This window comes from Macrosteles quadrilineatus, unplaced genomic scaffold (assembly GCF_028750875.1).
Source record: "Macrosteles quadrilineatus isolate MER2022 unplaced genomic scaffold, UCM_ALF_1.0 Scaffold_8__2_contigs__length_117827958, whole genome shotgun sequence".
In the NCBI taxonomy this organism is placed as follows: domain Eukaryota; kingdom Metazoa; phylum Arthropoda; class Insecta; order Hemiptera; family Cicadellidae; genus Macrosteles; species Macrosteles quadrilineatus.
Genome location: NW_026542601.1, coordinates 14,647,432 through 14,667,064, shown reverse-complemented (window position 1 = coordinate 14,667,064; position 19,633 = coordinate 14,647,432). Strand labels below are relative to the sequence as shown.

Below are 19,633 nucleotides of genomic sequence, written 5' to 3'. Positions count from 1 at the left end.
CAAAGTGCGACTCACTGAAAATCTCAATTTAACAAATAAATACACAAAATTACTTACAGTTTGGACGTCCACAAATATAACACAAAGGGGAAAGGATGGGAAAACGTAACTAGCCGGTATACTACAACACGCGATCAATTGAACTCGTGAATCGTTTGAGAAATTTTCAAATGGCGGACTGCGTTTGGCCGGTAACGAACTTTTGCACTTTTGACAAAAACACTGATTCTAATTTCCGATCGCGAGGCAATTATATCCCTTAGGGATATAGGCTGAACGACTTTAAGGAAATTTAAGATTGGCCGACCAAACGCCGCGAAATGAATTTAATTTCCACGAACGATAAACAATTTTACCGAACTAGCTACGATGAGACTTGGGTAAGGACTGAGTACTGATTTAAACAGATGGCCGCCCGGCTAAACCTTATCCCCTCTCCGTCTTTAGTGCGTGGTGCATTCTGGTCTATACTGATCTATTGTTGAAACCAGCTGACTGTTCTTCGCATTAACCTGTATTGATTTGTTGCCTTTTACAACAAAATCGGTACAAAATGCCCCCTAGCAGAAAAAAATGATCCGTGATCGGCCTAGGACAGTCAAACCTATCGTACTACCTCGGAGCATTTTTGGCCTAGCCGGTGGACCACGACGATACACATGAACACAATTACAATTTACAATCAACAATAACGACAACAATCAGGCAACAACAATTTAAATAATGGTAACAACAATACTAAACTATTACAATGATCTATTTTATGACAAGGACACCAACTGATCATTTCCTCATTAAACACACAAAGGCATCCCGCGCACAGAATAGACACTATGATTTACCACATGTGGTAATCAGCAGAGCGTGTTGTCCGAGGTGGTGAACAGCTGGGCTCGTACATTGTTGTTGGTCGGCAGCGTAGTGGCACAGGTGTATTGGCTCTAGTGGATCAGTAGCACAGTGACCCAACAATGGTCCGATAGTAGTGCTGTCAGCTGGGGAGGGTGGGGCGGGCGCTCAACAATGGTTAGACAGAGAGCGGCGATAACATTGTTGTCAGTGATGCGATAAGCAGGCGATAACCCTCTCTCGACAGATGGACAATATCTCTTCTGCCGTTTTTATAAGTGTGTTTGAAGTATTCATTCTTCTTTATTGTAGTTAACGGTTGGAATTGTTTATGAAATTGTAACACTCGTACTCTGGGCGGATTATGTAACGATTGTATAAACACATTGATTTGTTTGATTTGGTTTTGATGTTGTGGGTTTCTGTTGAGGGTGGGGGGAATGGTCGAAATTATAATGTCTCTATTGCTGGCTTTAATGAGGGTTGTAATGATTTTAAGATTTGATTTGGTTTGATTCGGGGGTACTTTCTTGAATATATCATTTATGGAGCAGATAATAAAACAGGTTTTGTGGAGATGAGGCAATATGGGTCTTAATGCTGATTTTAAGTCTGTGGTTGTCCAACCGCCTCGGGTCCCACTGGCATTGAGATCAACACTGGGGTCGTCTATAGTCCATGTTTCACACATCCTTCTGGCCTGCGAGTCGCCCAGCACACTTACACCGTTGCACATCATTGATTTTTATTCACTGTCAGGGAAATCACTCACTGTTACTCCAATTTTTCACAACAATATTTATATAATACAATATAAAGATTCTTACGTTACCACATTTAAACATTTAAACACATACAAAACAATACGATACGATTCGATCCACCTACCGCTGATAATATTTTTTCAATTGGCATACATGAACTACTCGATTTATACTGGGATCCTCGACTAATTCAATTCTGACATTTACTGAACTTAACACATTGGTTACGACGTATGGACCTTTCCATGTTTGAGTCAATTTGTGCGATACTTCGTTGGCTTTATTACTTGGTATGTACCTTTTATATAATACCAAATCGTTTTCTTGGAACGGCGATGGATTCCTATTTTTATTATATCTGGCGCTACTTTTGCGATGGGCTGATTTAATATTATCCATGATTTTTGCGATACAATCCTCTGTAACGTCAGTATCGTTTTCCTGATCGATGTCCCACTGTAATTGCAATGGATGATTAATTTCTCGTCCTAAGAAAATTCGCGCAGGCGTCGCTTTGGTTGTTTCGTGGACGGCTGAATTTAAACCCATGTTTAAATATGCGATATTTTCATCCCAGCGTTTTTGTGTTTGCGAATGGAATATCTTTAACGCTATTTTCAGATTGCGATTGACTCTTTCTGACTGATTTGAGTTTGGCCTAGCTACAGAAGTATTGATGTGTTTGATCCCTAAGCTGAACAAAAAACTTTTAAACATTTCTGACTTAAAAATGGATGCGTTGTCAGATACAATTATTTCTGGGAAACCATGTTGAGTGAAAATTTTTTCCCTTAGCGCTGCAATGATTGTTTTGGTGTTTGCCTTCTTTAATGGAATAATCCAACTAAACTTTGAAAATGTATCGACACAAACTAATGCGTACATATTTCCATTTGCGGTTCGTATTAATGGTCCAAAGGTATCGATGTGTAGTCGTTCAAAGCATCTTTCGGGAGGTTTAGAATTCATCAGGCCAATATTTAGCGCTTGAGCTGGTTTAGACAGCTGACAAAGGCTACAAGATCTGACAAATTGCTTAACCTCGTCGAAAATTTTCTCCCATGTGAATTCGCGTGTGATTCGCCCGATAGTCTTTTTTATTCCTAGGTGAGCTGATATTGAAATGTCGTGAAAATATTTCATTAACATTTTCCTCATTTGAGTCGGAACGACGATTTTAGACGGATTTCTGGGGTTTTTTTGATAACGTAGTATACCCTTTTTTATAAAATAATTCGGTACGTCGATTCCATCTTCGATGTTATTTATAATATTGAGGAGCTGTGGGTCTTCGCGTTGTTTCGAACTCAGTGACTCAAAGGTTTCAGGGAAGTGTTGTAGAAAGAAAACTTGTTCGGGGACAACATCATTTTGTGGTGTGAGAGTTTTAGTCGGCTGTTGTTTGTTGACTTTGACTCGGTCGGGGCCAACGTTGCTTTGTGGCGCTGGGGTTTTAGTCTGTTGTGGTTCATTGACTTCAAACATCCGGCTTAGAGCGTCGCTTACTATGTTTTGTGTGCCCCTACAATGCTCGATTTTCTCGCATGGAAATTGTGAAAATCGTAGTTTCCAACGCGCTAACATACCAGTAGTCTTGTCGGAGCCCATAACATATGTTACAGCCATACAATCGGTTTTAAGGATGAATGGGTTATCAGTGAGATAATCCTTGAACTTTTCCAGGCCGTACAATACAGCGGCAAATTCCTTCAAATACATGCTGTATTTTAATTGAGCACCTGAGAATGTTTTGCTGGCAAAAGCGATTGGAACATTATTGCCATTAATTTCCTGTTCCAGGACAATTCCTACGGCGTTTTCACTTGCGTCACACGACATTATAAATCTCCTGGACCAATCTGGAAGATGAAGTACGACGGGTGAGGACAATGTTTGCTTTATTTTGTCGAAACTAGATTGTTGATCGGGACCCCACCTGAATCTTACGCCTTTCTTTTTCAAGTAGTTCAATGGTCTACTGATTTCGGAGAAATTAGGTATGAACTTGGCATAAAAAGCAGCCATGCCGATAAATCGTTGCACACCCTTTAAATTGCGTGGTCGAGGAAAATTACTAATAACTTCAGCTTTAGTATCGTCCACATACAGTTTGCCATCCTTTACTATGTGTGACAGGAAACGCATGCCCCTCTTTGCCAAGGTGACCTTGCTGGGTTTGATTGTAAGTCCGGCGGCCCTTAGACGTTCCAAAACCATTTTCAAGTCATTGTAATGATCCTGTGGGTTTGCGCTATAAATGCAGAGATCGTCGACAAAGTTTATTACACATTTAAATTTTAAGTCTCCTAGCATTTCGTCGACTATGCGTCCTAACACCTGGCTACCGATTTTTATTCCTTGGGGACAAGTACGAGGCTGATATAAGGCATATCCTACATTGAAAGCGGCGTATTTCCTACTATCAGGGTGTAATAGGCATTGGTAATAGCTATTGTTCAAATCAAGTGTAGTGAAATAACGAGCATCTTTAAAATAAGGAAAAACTTTATCTACTTCTGGTTGTGGGAAACTGTCCATTTCAATAAACTTATTTAGTTCTTTATAATTGACTACCAATCTAAATTTTCCGGGTTCCTTTTTTGGTCTTAGGAAGGCGCTAGAACTAAACTCTGAAACACTTTTTTCTATTACCCCTTCATCTAATAATTGTTGCACAGTATTTCTCATTATTACCATCTTATCTGGCTGGACGTGGTAAGGTCTTTGTCGGAATGGCACAATATCCTTACTAAAACGAATTTTGTAAGGCTCAGTCTTGGCTAAGCCGATTTTGTCTGTGACAACGTCGCTAAACTGTCGAAGTAGGTTTTCGAATTTATTTCGTTCGTCGTCTGTGAGCGGTGAATCACCTAAATCGGGTTTATCACAAGTTGGGATCTCTCCTTCTCCTATCAAACAATATGATTTAACACTCTCCCTAAACTTAAACTCCGCTGTTGAATCACCTAAATTCACGGACATTCGCGCAAACTTCATAAAATCGTACCCCAATATTAACTGTAACGGAAGTTGATTGACTACCCAGAAGTTGTAGTCCCATGACAGATTATCTATCTTAAAATGAACTTTGACCTCTGTCCGCACAGTTATCTTCTGGCGGTTCGCGACTTCTACTGATTGATTAATTTTACTTGACTGTTTGATCAAATTAGCACTTCGCAACTTATTAAAAAGCGTTTTACTCATCAATGACCTACTACTGCCAGTGTCTATCAGCGACAGGCAGTCTATATTGTTGCCAAACAATACCTTAATTAGCGGCAGTTTCGCGGATACATCTGTTGCTTGCATACTTTTGTTGGGCGATAACTTTACAGTTCGACGTTGTGTGCCCTTGACAACGTCGGAATCTAGTTTAAAGAAACCCTACAGTTCCTAGCGATATGACCTTCACCTTGACAACGATAACATTTTACAATTCTTTCCCTGGGTCTGTTACGTAGATCGTTTTGCGACGTAATTGGATTGTGACGAGTTTGATTCACAACCCTAGGCGATGAATTAATCAATGGGCGTCGATTTGCATTACCAAAATATCTCTCTTCGGCACGCATTGAACTAGTGATTCTATTTGCGAATGATTTTAGCTCAAATAAGCTTTGTGGCATTTGACCGAACGAAAAATGACTTCGAACAGTTGGATTACATTTTGTCAAAGCAATCTCAATCACCTCGCCTTCTGACATTGACGATTTTAAAGCGAATGCGATAGATATGATGTGATCGACGTATTCTGAAAAAGTTTCATTCGGTTGTTGTGGTCGATCTAACTCAAACGATGCAATCTCTCGTCGCCTAATTGACGGAATAAATCTGTGTAATATCTCGTCATGTAAGACATTCCAGCGTGCGTTACTCGATACTGCTTCTAAAAACAATTGGAACATTTGACCTTTGACCTTAGGGATAATAAGTTTAATGATCTCTGTATGACAATTCGGAGAAATATCAAATATTGGTTTGATGTTTTTGAGAAATGAAATTAATTCAAGTTCATCTGTGCCGTCGACTGTATTCAATTTATTAATCAGTTCAATTACCACAATTTGATCGGTTTTAGTAAGTGATTGACTAACATTGTATGTGTGAGCGTGTACGTGTGTGTCATGGTGAGTGTATGTGAGAGGTCGAGTGTGTGGGTGTGGGTGGTGTACAGTGGCACTGACCGGGGCAACAGTGGACAGTGAACCAGTCGCTACAGGAAATGACGCGCGTTGTTGTGCAGTGACTATCTCCATCTCTCTCGCACGTTCGCCGTTTGAAGGTTGAATATCCACGTACGACGAGCTGTTGGCATGACTGTTATCTTGAGTTGCATTCGACGTACTTGATAGCATTTCAGTCAATTCGTGGTTGTTTAGGTCCATTAAACAACTATTAGAATTTTGTCTAATTGGCGATGGTTCGTCATCGTTTACGATCGGTAAACGACAAGCGGAATTTTGTCTATTTGACGATGGTTCGTCATCGTTTACGATCGGTAAACGACAATCGGGATTTTGTCTACCTAAACTAACTCCATTATTATTTGGTGGAATATGCTCATTGTTTTGGTGTATCGGCGCATTTAAATCGATTAATTCCTCTAAATTTCTCCTTGACATACGATCGCGTCGGTCATTCGCAGTTGTATTATACCCAGGCCCAAATTGTTGGTGCATTTTTCCCGCTAGGAAAATAATTCAATTTACGATAATATATCTCACTTTAACAAAACGAATTTTCCACGATGACAAAAACCAATTGACAATTAATTACAGCACAATACACAACGACAATAACAATAATAATAGAATCTCTTATAATCTAAACAATTTCAGTGAATCGCACAGACACAAACAGTACCAAGAGATCACGCGATGATATCATTTATTTGTAAAGAAAAATAAAAACAACTCCCTCCTACTACTTTTATATATTTAAATATTGTATTTAAATATATTTGCTCCTTGCAATGCTCTCAAATGAATCTTTACAAATGTTGGTTGCCCCTGGGTTGGAAGAACTCCAGAAAATAAAAATATCAGACAGAGCTTTTGGCAGTGGAAGCTTGATGTTATTGAAAAAATATGAGTGGGCCCTGCAAAATATAAATATTCCCAAAAGGTCCTTAGGGGACGCCCTTGGCACTGTTTGTAGTTCTTCCAAAAAAAGTAATACCTTTAATGAGAGCAATTTACCAGTCTTAATTCTACACCGAATTTACTTGCTCACTACTACACTAGTGTTTAGTGTTGCACTTAAAATGTGAATCTTTTGTAGTGGCCTATTATTTACTGAATTACCTTTTGTTTACCAATTTGATACTATAGCATATAATAAAGAACTACCAGGTTATTGAGAACTAAAAGTGAGTACAATTTGATTTATTAAGCATTATTTAAGATTTACAATGATTCCAGTTTGACAGTTTCTGATTGTGTGGTGCAATATAAAAATATGACCTTGAGTGACACAATCAGACGGAATTGATCTGTCTGAGAATGTTGAACGGATTTATTCAAAGGGGAATATTTGGCGCGGTTTCACACCGATCTCGAAGGTGTCAACGGAGGAGTGGTATTTAATTTAATTTGAGACGACCAGTGCCAAACAAGTCCTGTTCGTTGGCCAACGATGTAAATATGAAGGTCGATTCTCGAAGGTCAACTGATTAAACAGTATTGCGTTTAATCGTAATAATATTTACTGGAACGTTGCTTATTGTTTTATAGCTAATTTGGCACTTTGGCGGTTCGTCTATATGCAAACTGGCACAGCCTCCGATAACACTTCCCGATTCAGCCGAACCAGCAACCTAATCCCTCCTTTGATATTAAATGATTCCCCCAAATTAAAATGCTGATTGTGACACTCTGTAACGAATTGTACTTTTAATAATGACTCTGTGCAAAATTCAAATACTATATAAAAATATTACAAAGCAACTCTGAATTACCCTATAAAAACATTTTCATATATTTATTCTTAATACTATAGAAATATCACAGTCTAATAAATAAAGCGGATTGCAACAATATGAATGGATTTAAAAATCAACAAATTGTGATCGAACCTATGAACATGTGCTTATTCTACATGAATTGACAAAACAAGACAGGAAAATTTACCAAAGTGCGACTCACTGAAAATCTCAATTTAACAAATAAATACACAAAATTACTTACAGTTTGGACGTCCACAAATATAACACAAAGGGGAAAGGATGGGAAAACGTAACTAGCCGGTATACTACAACACGCGATCAATTGAACTCGTGAATCGTTTGAGAAATTTTCAAATGGCGGACTGCGTTTGGCCGGTAACGAACTTTTGCACTTTTTGACAAAAACACTGATTCTAATTTCCGATCGCGAGGCAATTATATCCCTTAGGGATATAGGCTGAACGACTTTAAGGAAATTTAAGATTGGCCGACCAAACGCCGCGAAATGAATTTAATTTCCACGAACGATAAACAATTTTACCGAACTAGCTACGATGAGACTTGGGTAAGGACTGAGTACTGATTTAAACAGATGGCCGCCCGGCTAAACCTTATCCCCTCTCCGTCTTTAGTGCGTGGTGCATTCTGGTCTATACTGATCTATTGTTGAAACCAGCTGACTGTTCTTCGCATTAACCTGTATTGATTTGTTGCCTTTTACAACAAATCGGTACAACACTAAAAACATTAAAAAAACAAGATCAGCTTTTTGAAAAAAGATAAGATATTTACAAAAGATTTTGATATCTAACTGTTGTGTAGATCGTAAGTATTTCCATAATCTTTGAGTCGCCTGCAATGCTCCGCAATTGCTCGAATTCGAGCAACAGGTACACTAGTGTCAAATTATTTTAAGCCTTCAAACGGCAGAACACATATTATATACACAAGATAGTTGAGATAGCATTGACAAATTTGAAGGAGACTGCAAGCGCCGTGAATAGAAGTCGTTCGGAGTTTAAAAAAGAACGACTCTCATTATACTCAACCGATCTGTTCAGCAAGAGCTGTTCACCTTCAATTTGAATCTCCCGCTCTTTGTCGATCTGTTTTGCTTGTCGACATTTTGCGTGTCGATAAAGTGGGAAAATTTACACAACCGTCCCACATAACAGACATCCCACATAACCGACATCCCACTTTACAGACATCCCATATTACCGACACTGTCGACATTTTGAGTTGTCGACAAAGTGGGACTATTTCAGTGTCGATCTTTTGGGATGTCGATAAACTGGGTCCCCACGATTTTAATAATATGGCAACCATACAAAGTAGGTATTTTAAGCCAAGTATGAATGAAGATGAGTGTAGGATGAGTGGCGCGATCTTGCAGTCTTGTTAGTGACTAAGGCCAACATATTCCTTAGACACAGCTGTTAATTAATAGCCCATACAGCTAATGGCAACTAAGGAACCTACAGTTTATAGTGGAATCCAAACCACATTTTTGCCTTAACGAATTGGTCTAATTATCAGGATAGTACTGCGGATAGTCGTAGTACTCACTAGAGCGGGCGTCAATCCACACCAGGAAGTATCGTATCCACAGTGCATGCCTATAAATATCCACAATTCGTGACCTCCTAGTAGCTGGATTACAGGACGTCACCACCGTCCCAATGCTTGTCCAAGCACCAAGTTTATCACAATGCAGAATAACGTGTTTTGCAGTCTTATATGACTGTTTGCAAAGTCGACACTCCTAATTGACGTTGACGATTCCTAGAGTGTAGAGGTGTTTCCAGAAATGGTTCAGTCATGAGAAAAAGTACCTGCCCTCTCCCAAGGCCCCACTAGAAAAACTATGTTTTCTAGTGATGCCTTGCCACTCCCCAGCTTTATTAGCCAGCCAGCTGAGAGCGATTTCTTGCCAAATGATTGTCCAGGGTATAGCTCAGTGGGTAATTTACGCCAACGCAATGCTCTATATGTTGTTCCCTGGGCCATTAATTTGTTAATTGCATATTTAGCGGTAGTTTTGCTTATGAACTAGCCTATTTTTGATGAAAGAATGAGGACATTTATGTGTGGGTTTACCCATACCAATTCTAAATAACAGATTGTAAAAAATACATTCAATGCTACGGGAATAGATATTGCGAGAAATCTCTTGTTTATAAGAGAGAACCGTTCCACCATGAGAACGAAGCGAACACTAAATAGAACACACAAAAATCACGGCCAACTTTAACTACAGGCCGCGTCCTGGTAGAATTGGCAACATCGCAAGTGGTGTTAGTGATACACAAATACCATTAGCTGCTTCCAAACAAAACAGCTGTTACAAAACCACTTGCAACGTTGCCAGTTCGAAGGCCGCGGCCTGGGGCCCATTTCATAATAAACTACAAGTTACAACTTGTAACTTGTAATTTCCATTAGATTTGCATTGGGTGATCAGCTGATTTACTAATAATATTAGTTTGTACTTTATTATGAAATGGGCCCCTGGAGTTAAAGGTGACCGTGCAAAAATACTTTATTTACTGTACTATGAGGCAGTTGGCAGTTGTTGTAAAGTAAACATTAAACAATGTCAAAGTCAAACACATAAACGATGTTGTGGCTGTCGGCGTCGGCTGCACCTAACCTCAACCTCTGTCAGTGTCAAGTTTCATGTTTCATTCTTTTATTTTGGATAGTTTTGCTTTTATTATGTGTCGACAATGTTTTGATAGTGCTAACTTAACTGCTAAGTTAGTGCTTTGAATTGCATTTTCTATCTGCACACTTAGGCTGATACTCTTAACCTATACAAAAATGAAAAATCCAATATTGAATGTGAGCAATGTACAAAGTGACAATTTATTCGAAATGAAATTGGACAATGTAAAGCATTTGTCTCATATTCTCAAAGTACTCAATTTTAAAGAGGTAACCTATAATTGAATTTTTTAGTAAATCATAAATCATTTTATTTGGCCATCAAATACAGTAATGGGCCAAGGCCTAACTTGTTAGGTTATTAAGGTACTAGGCCCTAGTAGGCTAGATTGAATTAGCAGAACAGATTACTATTAACTAAGGCAAATTAAATAATCATTTGATAATCTTAAACTACAATGGGCTTCATCCTTTATCCTGTTAAAATAAGTAAGTAAGTTATCTATTACTGTAATTGATGTCAATGTGGACTTTTTAATGGCAGATCGGCTGCACTTTACTTGACGTCCTACACTCATTCGATTATTTTTTTCAATTCGATATTTTCATTCGATTGTTTCATTCGATTGTTTCATTCGATATATCGTTTGGTTAGTTAGGTTAGGTTAACCTTACCTAACTAACCAAACGATATATCGAATGAAGCAATCGATTAATCGATATATCGATCAATATTTTCATTCGAATGAGTGTAGGACGTCAAGTAAAGTGCAGCCGGCAGATCGTAATACAGTGCTGACCGGTTACAGGTCAACTTGTCTCAAGTTCCGTGACCAGTATTTACTTAGAAGCTCTCCAACCTGCTTTAAATATTTTTCTGTGATTACTCGTCTTCATACACCTAGCCTAAACTAAACCTAACTTAAACTTAATAGCCTAATGTTTTTGAAGGAGCTAAAACCGGAAAGTGCTGAAATGGGCTGGGAAGTTTAAAATGGCAGTGGAAATGTTCATTTTAAAAGGAATTGGGTTTTTGTTAGGTACCCAGACTTCTCTTTAAATGATTTAGAAAAGGTGTCGGCAGCCATTTTTACACTCTTTAATCCATTTCCAAACTTTGTGTTCACTCATTGCATTAGGACCATAACCTTCATCCATCTGGCACTAAATGTCAACATCAGATTGTTTCCTGTACCGGTAATCAAAAAAACGTATCACTGACCTTAGAAAAATACACAGTCAACTGTATTTAAACTACTTGTCAACTACGGATCTGCAAAAATAGTCTCATTCAAATCTTAAATGACGCCAGTAAGTGGCGAGTTATGGCGTTGAACTGTATTCGCAAACTGCGAAGCTATGAACAAAAATGGCCTTTACTTTAAAAACTAGGCCTACCCTCACTATAGTAACTAGTCATTAGACAGTCATTAATATGTCTAGACCTAACTTTAATTCAATGAATTATTTCAGATGGCCACCTGTTTCGTGTCAGAAAATGGATTAAAAATTGTGGTAGAAGACGCCAAATGTGTTCAAGTCAGTGCTTTTATTGGAGAAGATGTGTTTCAGGTAGTTCAAAAGTGCTGATACTTTTTATTTTAGTAAGAAAATACTGAAAAATGTATTAAAATAAACAGTTCTATTCAGGGCTCGATTTATAAAAATTGAGGTGCTGGAACTGTTAAATCACTATTTCAATCACTATAATCTCTATAATCACTATTTAATGTGATTATGTGATTGATGCCCATTTATGTACCTATTTAACTTAAATGTCAATATTTTCATCTTTTTGAAAGAGAGGTACCAGAATGCCGTTACGCCACAAATCGAGCACTAGTTGTATTTATAACATCAAACTTGCAAAGATTCAACAAAAATATTTTAAAATTATAAGTATATAAGTAGGTAGTAAATATCTGCTTTCTTTATTTTTTATACTCCAACCATACAACGTATGAACAACCATGCCCACCTGTTTATCAGTAGGTAACTTATATGCTTTGTGTTGTTATTTTTATACTGTATTTAGTCTGTATGGATTTATTCAAATGAAACGCTTGATTTGATTGATTTTCCTTGCTAGGAGTTTCACGTTACAGAGGAGGTGACATTTAAGGTAGATCTCAATGTTCTTCTCGACTGTTTGTCAATGTTCGACAACTGCAGCACTGTCCCAGGAGCGACCGCAGCTCTCAAGATGTTCTGCACTCATCAAGGAGCACCTCTCAAACTACTGTGAGTTTGTCAAAATCGTTTAGTTTGGTAAGACAATTCAAGCTTATTGTTTTCGAGTTACTTAATCAGGGCGTCACTGAAGTCACGGAAAAGTCACTGATTTTACTAGCCAGTCACAGAATTCACTGAAAAGTAACAATTATTCTTAATTTTTAAGGTCCCAAAAATCACAGAAAAAATCGGGCCTAACTAAAATATCGTTCCAAATACCTGTCTTTTGTTTTACATCCTGCTACAGACATTGAAAATTTATTATGATAATCAGTCGAAGGGAAAATATTTTGGGAGCGGGCAGCTAGCTCAAATCATTACGAAACAAAATATTGAACGCCCAACTATCTCACGTTCATGTCACTGAAAATTATTGTCTTATTAGTATCGAAAATCATTAATTTTTTCTTTTGCGTCATCGTCTCACCTCTGACTTTTTCAGTGATTTTAGGCCCCTCTAAAATGTTTGATTGTGTTATCGTGCTCACTTAATATTTTTCCACTATACAATAATCATTAGAACTACCTAATTTATAATTGACATCTTGTAAATAACTATGTACAAGTGGCTTGAGCCTTTACATGTTGGGCACTGAAGGATAGGTCCTTCTCCTTATTATACTGGAAATAGCGACAGATAAACTCCTACTTTGACTTTTACAGGCTTGAAGAGGAAGGTGTTATTACCGACTGTTCACTGAAGACTTTGGAACCCGACGAGATTCTAGACTTTGATTTTCCCGCTAGCAATGTAGTCAACAAAGTGATTCTTCAGTCGGCCCAGTTCAAGGATGTATTCAACGAGTTGGATCCAACATCTGAATGTGTCGAACTGCTCCTCAGTCCCGATGCTCCTTATTTCCAGCTGACTACTAAAGGTTTAGCGGGGGACTGTCAGGTAATCATTTATTTATTTACGGCAAAACCACCATTTTTACATTCAATTACATACATGAAAATTTGTGGATTATAAACAATACCATTTAATAAATACAGCGACTTTGACATTACGGTTTACTATAAAAGTACTTAATTAATGATAGCAGAATAATCCGAACTTTTCCATTAATTTACTTCCACTATTTTAGTTGTATGTAACAATAGGCAATCTAAGGTTTAGGTTTGCATAGGTTCTAGCATAGCTTAGCCTAAACACAACCTAAAGTTAAATGACAGGAAAAATCCAAGTAATCTTCTAATGCTTTTTTTTTGTAATGCCGATTTCAGTGGAATTTTTACAGGAGAAACAATGTACACTGTGAATGTGCCAAGAACCCTTGCCTCCCTCACTGAAGTCCGAGATGCTAACCACTAGGCTAACCCACACAAATGTCACAAAACAGGTCTGCTACATTCATATTTGAATCAGTTTGATTTGTATTGCTTCCCATCGGCTTATCGGTACCCTCTAAAACATTATAGGTAACCAAAAGTAAATAGTTTTTTCAGACACAAATTGGCAAAATGTTTTATCAGTGACTAGCTGTACCCGCGGGCTTTGCCCCGTTTAGCTTCTTAATTTTCAAGATGATCTCGTTCGCATGGCTCAATCACGTCCTGGTTGAAGTTCGTTCGCTACGCTCACTCACCTTTAGGTTGGAGCTCGTTCGCTGCGCTCACTTGCCTTCAGGTTAGCTCGTTCGCTACGCTAACTCGTCTCCAGGTTGAAGTTCGTTCGCTACGCTCACTCACCTTTTGGTTGCAAATTAGCTGTTGTCATAAATTAAAATAAATAATAGTGCTGCACCCTGTTGGTAATCATTGTAACTTTAATGCAATTGAACATCATAGAACAGAACCAACTTGTTTAATTGAAACAGCTGTTAAGATTCATTAATTCCTTTTAAATATGAAAAATCATAAGGCTAACATGGGAAACTCCAGAGCCACTGGGGCGGAGCCCGAGAGTCCGATCAGAATAAAAACAACTTAGTTTTCCTATTTAATGCCTAAAGAATCAATGTACCAAATTTCAGCCTCCTAGGTAAATGGGAAGTGGGAGAATTAGTGATGAGTGAGTGTGTCAGTGAGTCAGTGAGTCAGTGAGGGCTTTGCCTTTTATAAGTATAGATTTCACAAAATAAATTTTTCAACAGTTGCACTTTGTCTAAATGACCTTTGAGTTCAGTACAGTGCAAAACAAGCAAATGTTTTTGAATGATAGAACTTAATGGTACAAAACTTACTTTCTTTTAGGTCATAAACAACTGTATAGGGTCAAGTATTTAAGTCAAGCGTTTAATTTTAAATTTTTATTTACAGGTTCACATTCTGCATACAAGTGAAATGATAGAAGCCTTTCAGTGCACCAAAGAAATCAGATCTAGGTAAAATTGTAATGTTACTTTTGTAATATGGCTGCTTATTCTAGTGTTTTATTTAAGTTCCTATAATCCCATCCATAAAGTTGGCTTTAAGTCGCCATAACGGTGTTCAACATTTTGTAATAATTTATTAAAAAAACAAAATTTTAATGTACGATATAACTGGCATGCATAAGTGCATAATGACAGAGTGTGTGGTTAAATTAGACAGTTTAAGCACAATGTTCAAAGTCCCAATCACTCATTTAATACACAAAACCCTACGTTTAGTAAAAAACTAATCATATTAATCACTCTATAAATTTCTTTAAAACAATTATTTAGTGGAAAAATTAAAAAAAATTCAACTAAAGTTTAGCTCCTGTTTAGTTACACATTAATTGTTTATTCAACCAATATCCGCTGCTCCCTGGCCTACTGATACTGACGATACTGGTTTGACGAGTCTACTCGGTTAAAATGTACTCGATTCTTCTTCAACTCAGGTGAGTATTCGAATACTCTGCTAGTATTTGGTCAATGCCAGTGCTACTGACTTGTAGTGACAGCTTGTATATTCTGACTCAACTCCTTAGTACTCAGCATTCAGTGCTGTTGACGTGTAGAAGTGATTCTGAAAACATGCTCACGTATTCATCACTCTCTATTTGTCAATTCAAGACTACAGCGTGAAGAATCTCCAAGCCATAAACAACTGAGTTCAGTTATTGGATATTATAGAAGTATTGATTATTGTACTGGACTCGTCACATCACTAGCTGAACATTGTTGAAGATCCTGACAAGTGAAACTACAAACGGTTCAGTAAACTTATGTGTTGGTAGTGGTTTTTCAGCCATGATTGTTGCAGGTATAGGTTCAGTCAGATTCGGCCTGCCATGAAGCCGTTGGCAATCTCAGTGAAAGTCTCTGTACGAACAGATGACGTGGGACTGCTCTGTCTACAATTCATGATTCAGACGGAAGCCAAACAGCTGTGTTACATAGAGTATTACGTGAGTTGATTTTGTAGCTATGAAAATGTTTGCTGATCCGAAAATTGCCATGTAAAATGTTAAAACTTTTTTTGTTTTATGTAGGTGAGGTTTATATAATAGATGTATTTTGAAACTAGTAAGTTTATTAATGCACTCAATCTTTTTATTTAAGTCTTTATCAGTAGCAGAACTATTGTGGAGCAATATACAGTGTTTTACAGTTTAAAACGTTCGCTGCAGCCCACCAAATGGCAGGCAAAGCCCCGGTGCGGCGCAGCGTTGAGCGAACCCATTTGGCTTTAAAATACTTTGGTCTGATGAATAGCAAATAATGTGCGGTGATGTGCTGCATTACGATGAGAGTCGACGTAGTTTGCTGAAACACTCACAGATAGCAGCACTATCTTGAACAAATTTGTCCCATTGTATTGCCAATTGGAGGGAGAAAGACGGGAGAAGATTCTAAGATTACCAGAAGGGGATTTACGGGGAAATTTACTACCAACCTACACCAAAATAAAGCACCCATTCCTAGCTAAACGCGGATATAAAAGTTCCTGTTCTTCCCGGTGTGCTGCTGTGCAGAAATTGAATGCAATGTAGGTGATGCCGGCACTCACCGGTGAGCGTTCAGCCTGACAGAAAGGAACTAGAGCACATTTCACCGTATTGAGAATCGATTGTCATAGGTGTATGCTGATTAGGAGGAATATATTTAAACAAAATTCTATTTTGAATATGGCCATACTATTAAGTTTGCATATTGCTTTGGATAGTAGTAGGTAGTAGATTGTTTATTTCTGCTAACATTTCAGTTTGACCAAATCACTTTCTGACTTAACGACTTGTTTCAGTGTACACCAGTTGTTGACGATGTCTGAGTCGCCTTTGTTGGAATGAAAAATGCCTCTATGATGGCTATCCACCTTCACTCCATATTGGAGTCCTGTGAATCTTTTGTACATTTATATTGTTTTTAAATAATACAAATTATGTGTGAATGCATATATTTATTTCTAACCTATTTTACTATTTTGGCTTTTTGACATTTTGTTACATCAACTTATTAATTTCTGTTTGTATTTCAAATTCTTTTGTATTTTTGGCTCATTATGGTTATGATTTAAAAACATTACCTGTAATGTACAGAAAGGAACAAACTATGGCATTTTCTTAATAATAGCCTGCCTTCAGCTGGATAGCTTTCGAGTGTGGACTGGTAGTTGAACTGTATAGAATGCACACTCAACAACTACTATCAGTGTGCATTATTATTGTGATGAATATAGTGGTAATAGGGTATAGTGTGGGTGGTAGGGGTGGTATGGCTCGACTTAGTCTCGAACTTAAAAAATATATCGAGCCGGCAAAACCTCATTTTCGGCCCTAGGTACCAAATATACTATCACACCCCACTACACTGTTTTCGAACTTCCCCCGCAAGAATGTAGTCCAGAAAACAGCTGCTTGTCGCCAGCTGCCAGCTTAATCAAATGGGGTTTCATTACGTAGGCTACTAATGGTAATGTTGTACTGTACTGTAATCAGTTTTTACCGGACACCAATCAGCTGATTATGTTTGGCAATGAATGGTTATAATCAAAAACATGATCTCCAAGAGAGTAGTGATTAGTCGATAGTCGTTGGTACCATAAGGACCTATAAATATTTTCATTGTTACGTTAGCTTAGAGTAGTATGGCGCAAAATATCGTACGTCACTCGTCCAAAATGTGTTTACCGGACTCGTATGGTAATCCCGCACTCGACTTGTCTCGCACGGGAACGGCCACACTCATCCGATAAACACGAAACACATACCGTATTTTCAGGACTAGTAGACTAGTATCATGGTGGAACTTCCACCATGGACTAGTATAGTAACGTAATATACTTACTGTTCTGCTCAGAAATATAGGACTTGAAAACATAAGGGAGTGAAAATTTAAAAACGCACGTTTTCAGGAAAAACACTTTGCAAATTTTTTTCCCCTTTTTTCAAAACTTTTATTATTTTTTTTATTTTATTAACATTTGAAGTTTCATAAAGTGTCCATGGTAACGCAATATCTTTGGTAGTTTTTTTTTAGAGAGCATCTTTAGTGGAAAAACACAAAATCCGGTCACGACCATAACGGACGTTTAAATGAATATTAAAAATAGTAAATATTATTTTTATAACTATGTTTTGCTATAAACTAATTTACTTTTATGGCCATTATACAATAAAAAGGTCACTGAGCTTTTGGTATATTTGGCCTTTCTAGAAAAAATAAAAAACTCAAAAAATTGAAAAAAACCAATAAAATCTTTTTAAGTTTGTATAGCTCCGAAAAAACCTACCTGAGACCCGAAAAATCGTTATGTTTGTATAGAGGTGTGGTTCTTTTGTGTATAAAACATTGAAATATGATGATATTTTAATTTTTGAAATTTTTATGATAGAAATCGTAAACGTGATGGTCAGGGACAAGCGGTACGGTCGTGAATTTTCTTAAATAATCTAAATATTTCTAAACGATCCTTCAATTATACTGTTAGTTATAATAAAAATATGTGTTTCAATTGAACTAAACTGTTCAATTTACAATTATATTAAAGTTATTGTCACGACCAAACACACTTTAATCCATAAGGCTGGATTGGTCGTGAAAAAACCCGCGATGGTCGTGATACTTTGGTCGTGAAATTACGTGTAATTTGGCTCTGTTCTGGCGGTAGCCCTGCACCTCATGTTCGAGGATACAAAGTAGACTTCTAGGTTAATCTAGCAATTGAAATATCTTATAAACAAAAATTAACACCATGTCTACTTCATTGAATGATTACGTACGGTCGTGGACACACCAAAATTACAAAAAACACAATCTTTCCTTTATTAATCTTGTAATTCCTCCTTTCAACTCGAAACGACCGGCACTACAATCCTGACGTACACCCCGAACTAGTCTCTAAAACCAACTGACTCCATCGACGCCAGGCTTGCCACTGTCATACTCCAAAGTTGAAAATTTTCCCAAATGGTCGTGACGCCAAATTGAGGGACAGACTTATTTTGTCATGGTAGTCAGTTTGCAATGACAATAAAATTATAATATGCTCCTTTTTTGTAAGTTTAATAACCATTGATGACATAAAAATATGGCTTTATATATTTCGGCATGAATAATTAGTCTAAAAACAGCGTGAAAGTTGGAAAATGTACCCTAGGGACACGTCATGGTCGTGAATTCCGAGACTTTAAAAATACTAAAAAAATACCTAGAACCTATTTAAAACCAAATAAATGTGTGTAACATGTTGCCCCCGTCCCAAAAAAATTTAAAACACATAATAATAAACTACAAATCCAGTATCTACGAAGTAAAAGGCCAGGGACATGAAAACGTACGTTTTTAAATTTTCACTCAAGGACAGCACTTTGAAAATAGATTTGTTTCTTGGAAGGCGAAGTTTTAATGTTATTCTCTTCGGAAATAAAAATATTAGCACTTGCAAATAATAATGTCTATGCGTACCGGTAACTGTAATTATTGTCATTACTTGAAATCAATGTTCTTGGAATTATTGTAAACCTCGCATATAAAGACCAAAATTAAAATTGTAAAATGCGTAAAGGAAAATATCTGAATAGGTTATATATTACATCACATTTCAATTTAGTCAAGTCTAAAGAAACTAACGAAGAAAGCGAAAATTGTTTATTTTATTAGTGTAAAGCTATATGGGCTTGCATCATAGCCAGCCCAACATGATTGTTATTAGAACTTACTTAGAACAAAAATAACAAAATAATTTTGTTTCCCGCCAAGGCGTCTAGCCTAGAGCTTAGCTAAACTAGCTTTAAGTTTCTCGTTTATGTGTTAATTGTTAA

At 37.3% G+C, this 19,633-nt stretch overlaps 1 protein-coding gene across 3 annotated transcripts in view; it reads left to right on the top strand.

Annotated features, from left to right (window-relative positions):
- The window catches only part of LOC128999212 (cell cycle checkpoint protein RAD1-like), a 32,053-nt gene extending 15,313 nt beyond the window's left edge, over positions 1-16,740 (top strand). Inside the window, exons 1-7 of one of the 3 annotated variants that reach the window (XM_054425603.1) lie at positions 10,194-10,497; positions 11,701-11,799; positions 12,317-12,468; positions 13,123-13,357; positions 14,722-14,786; positions 15,640-15,778; positions 16,615-16,740. In XM_054425603.1, coding sequence (XP_054281578.1) covers positions 10,384-10,497; positions 11,701-11,799; positions 12,317-12,468; positions 13,123-13,357; positions 14,722-14,786; positions 15,640-15,778; positions 16,615-16,641 — 831 coding nt within the window. In that variant the 5' untranslated portion in view covers positions 10,194-10,383 and the 3' untranslated portion in view covers positions 16,642-16,740. Of the gene's footprint in view, positions 1-10,193; positions 10,498-11,700; positions 11,800-12,316; positions 12,469-13,122; positions 13,358-14,721; positions 14,787-15,633; positions 15,779-16,614 lie in introns of those variants that run through there. The other 2 variants (XM_054425602.1, XM_054425604.1) reach the window with 2 other exon arrangements.
- Positions 16,741-19,633: the final 2,893 nt, after the last annotated feature.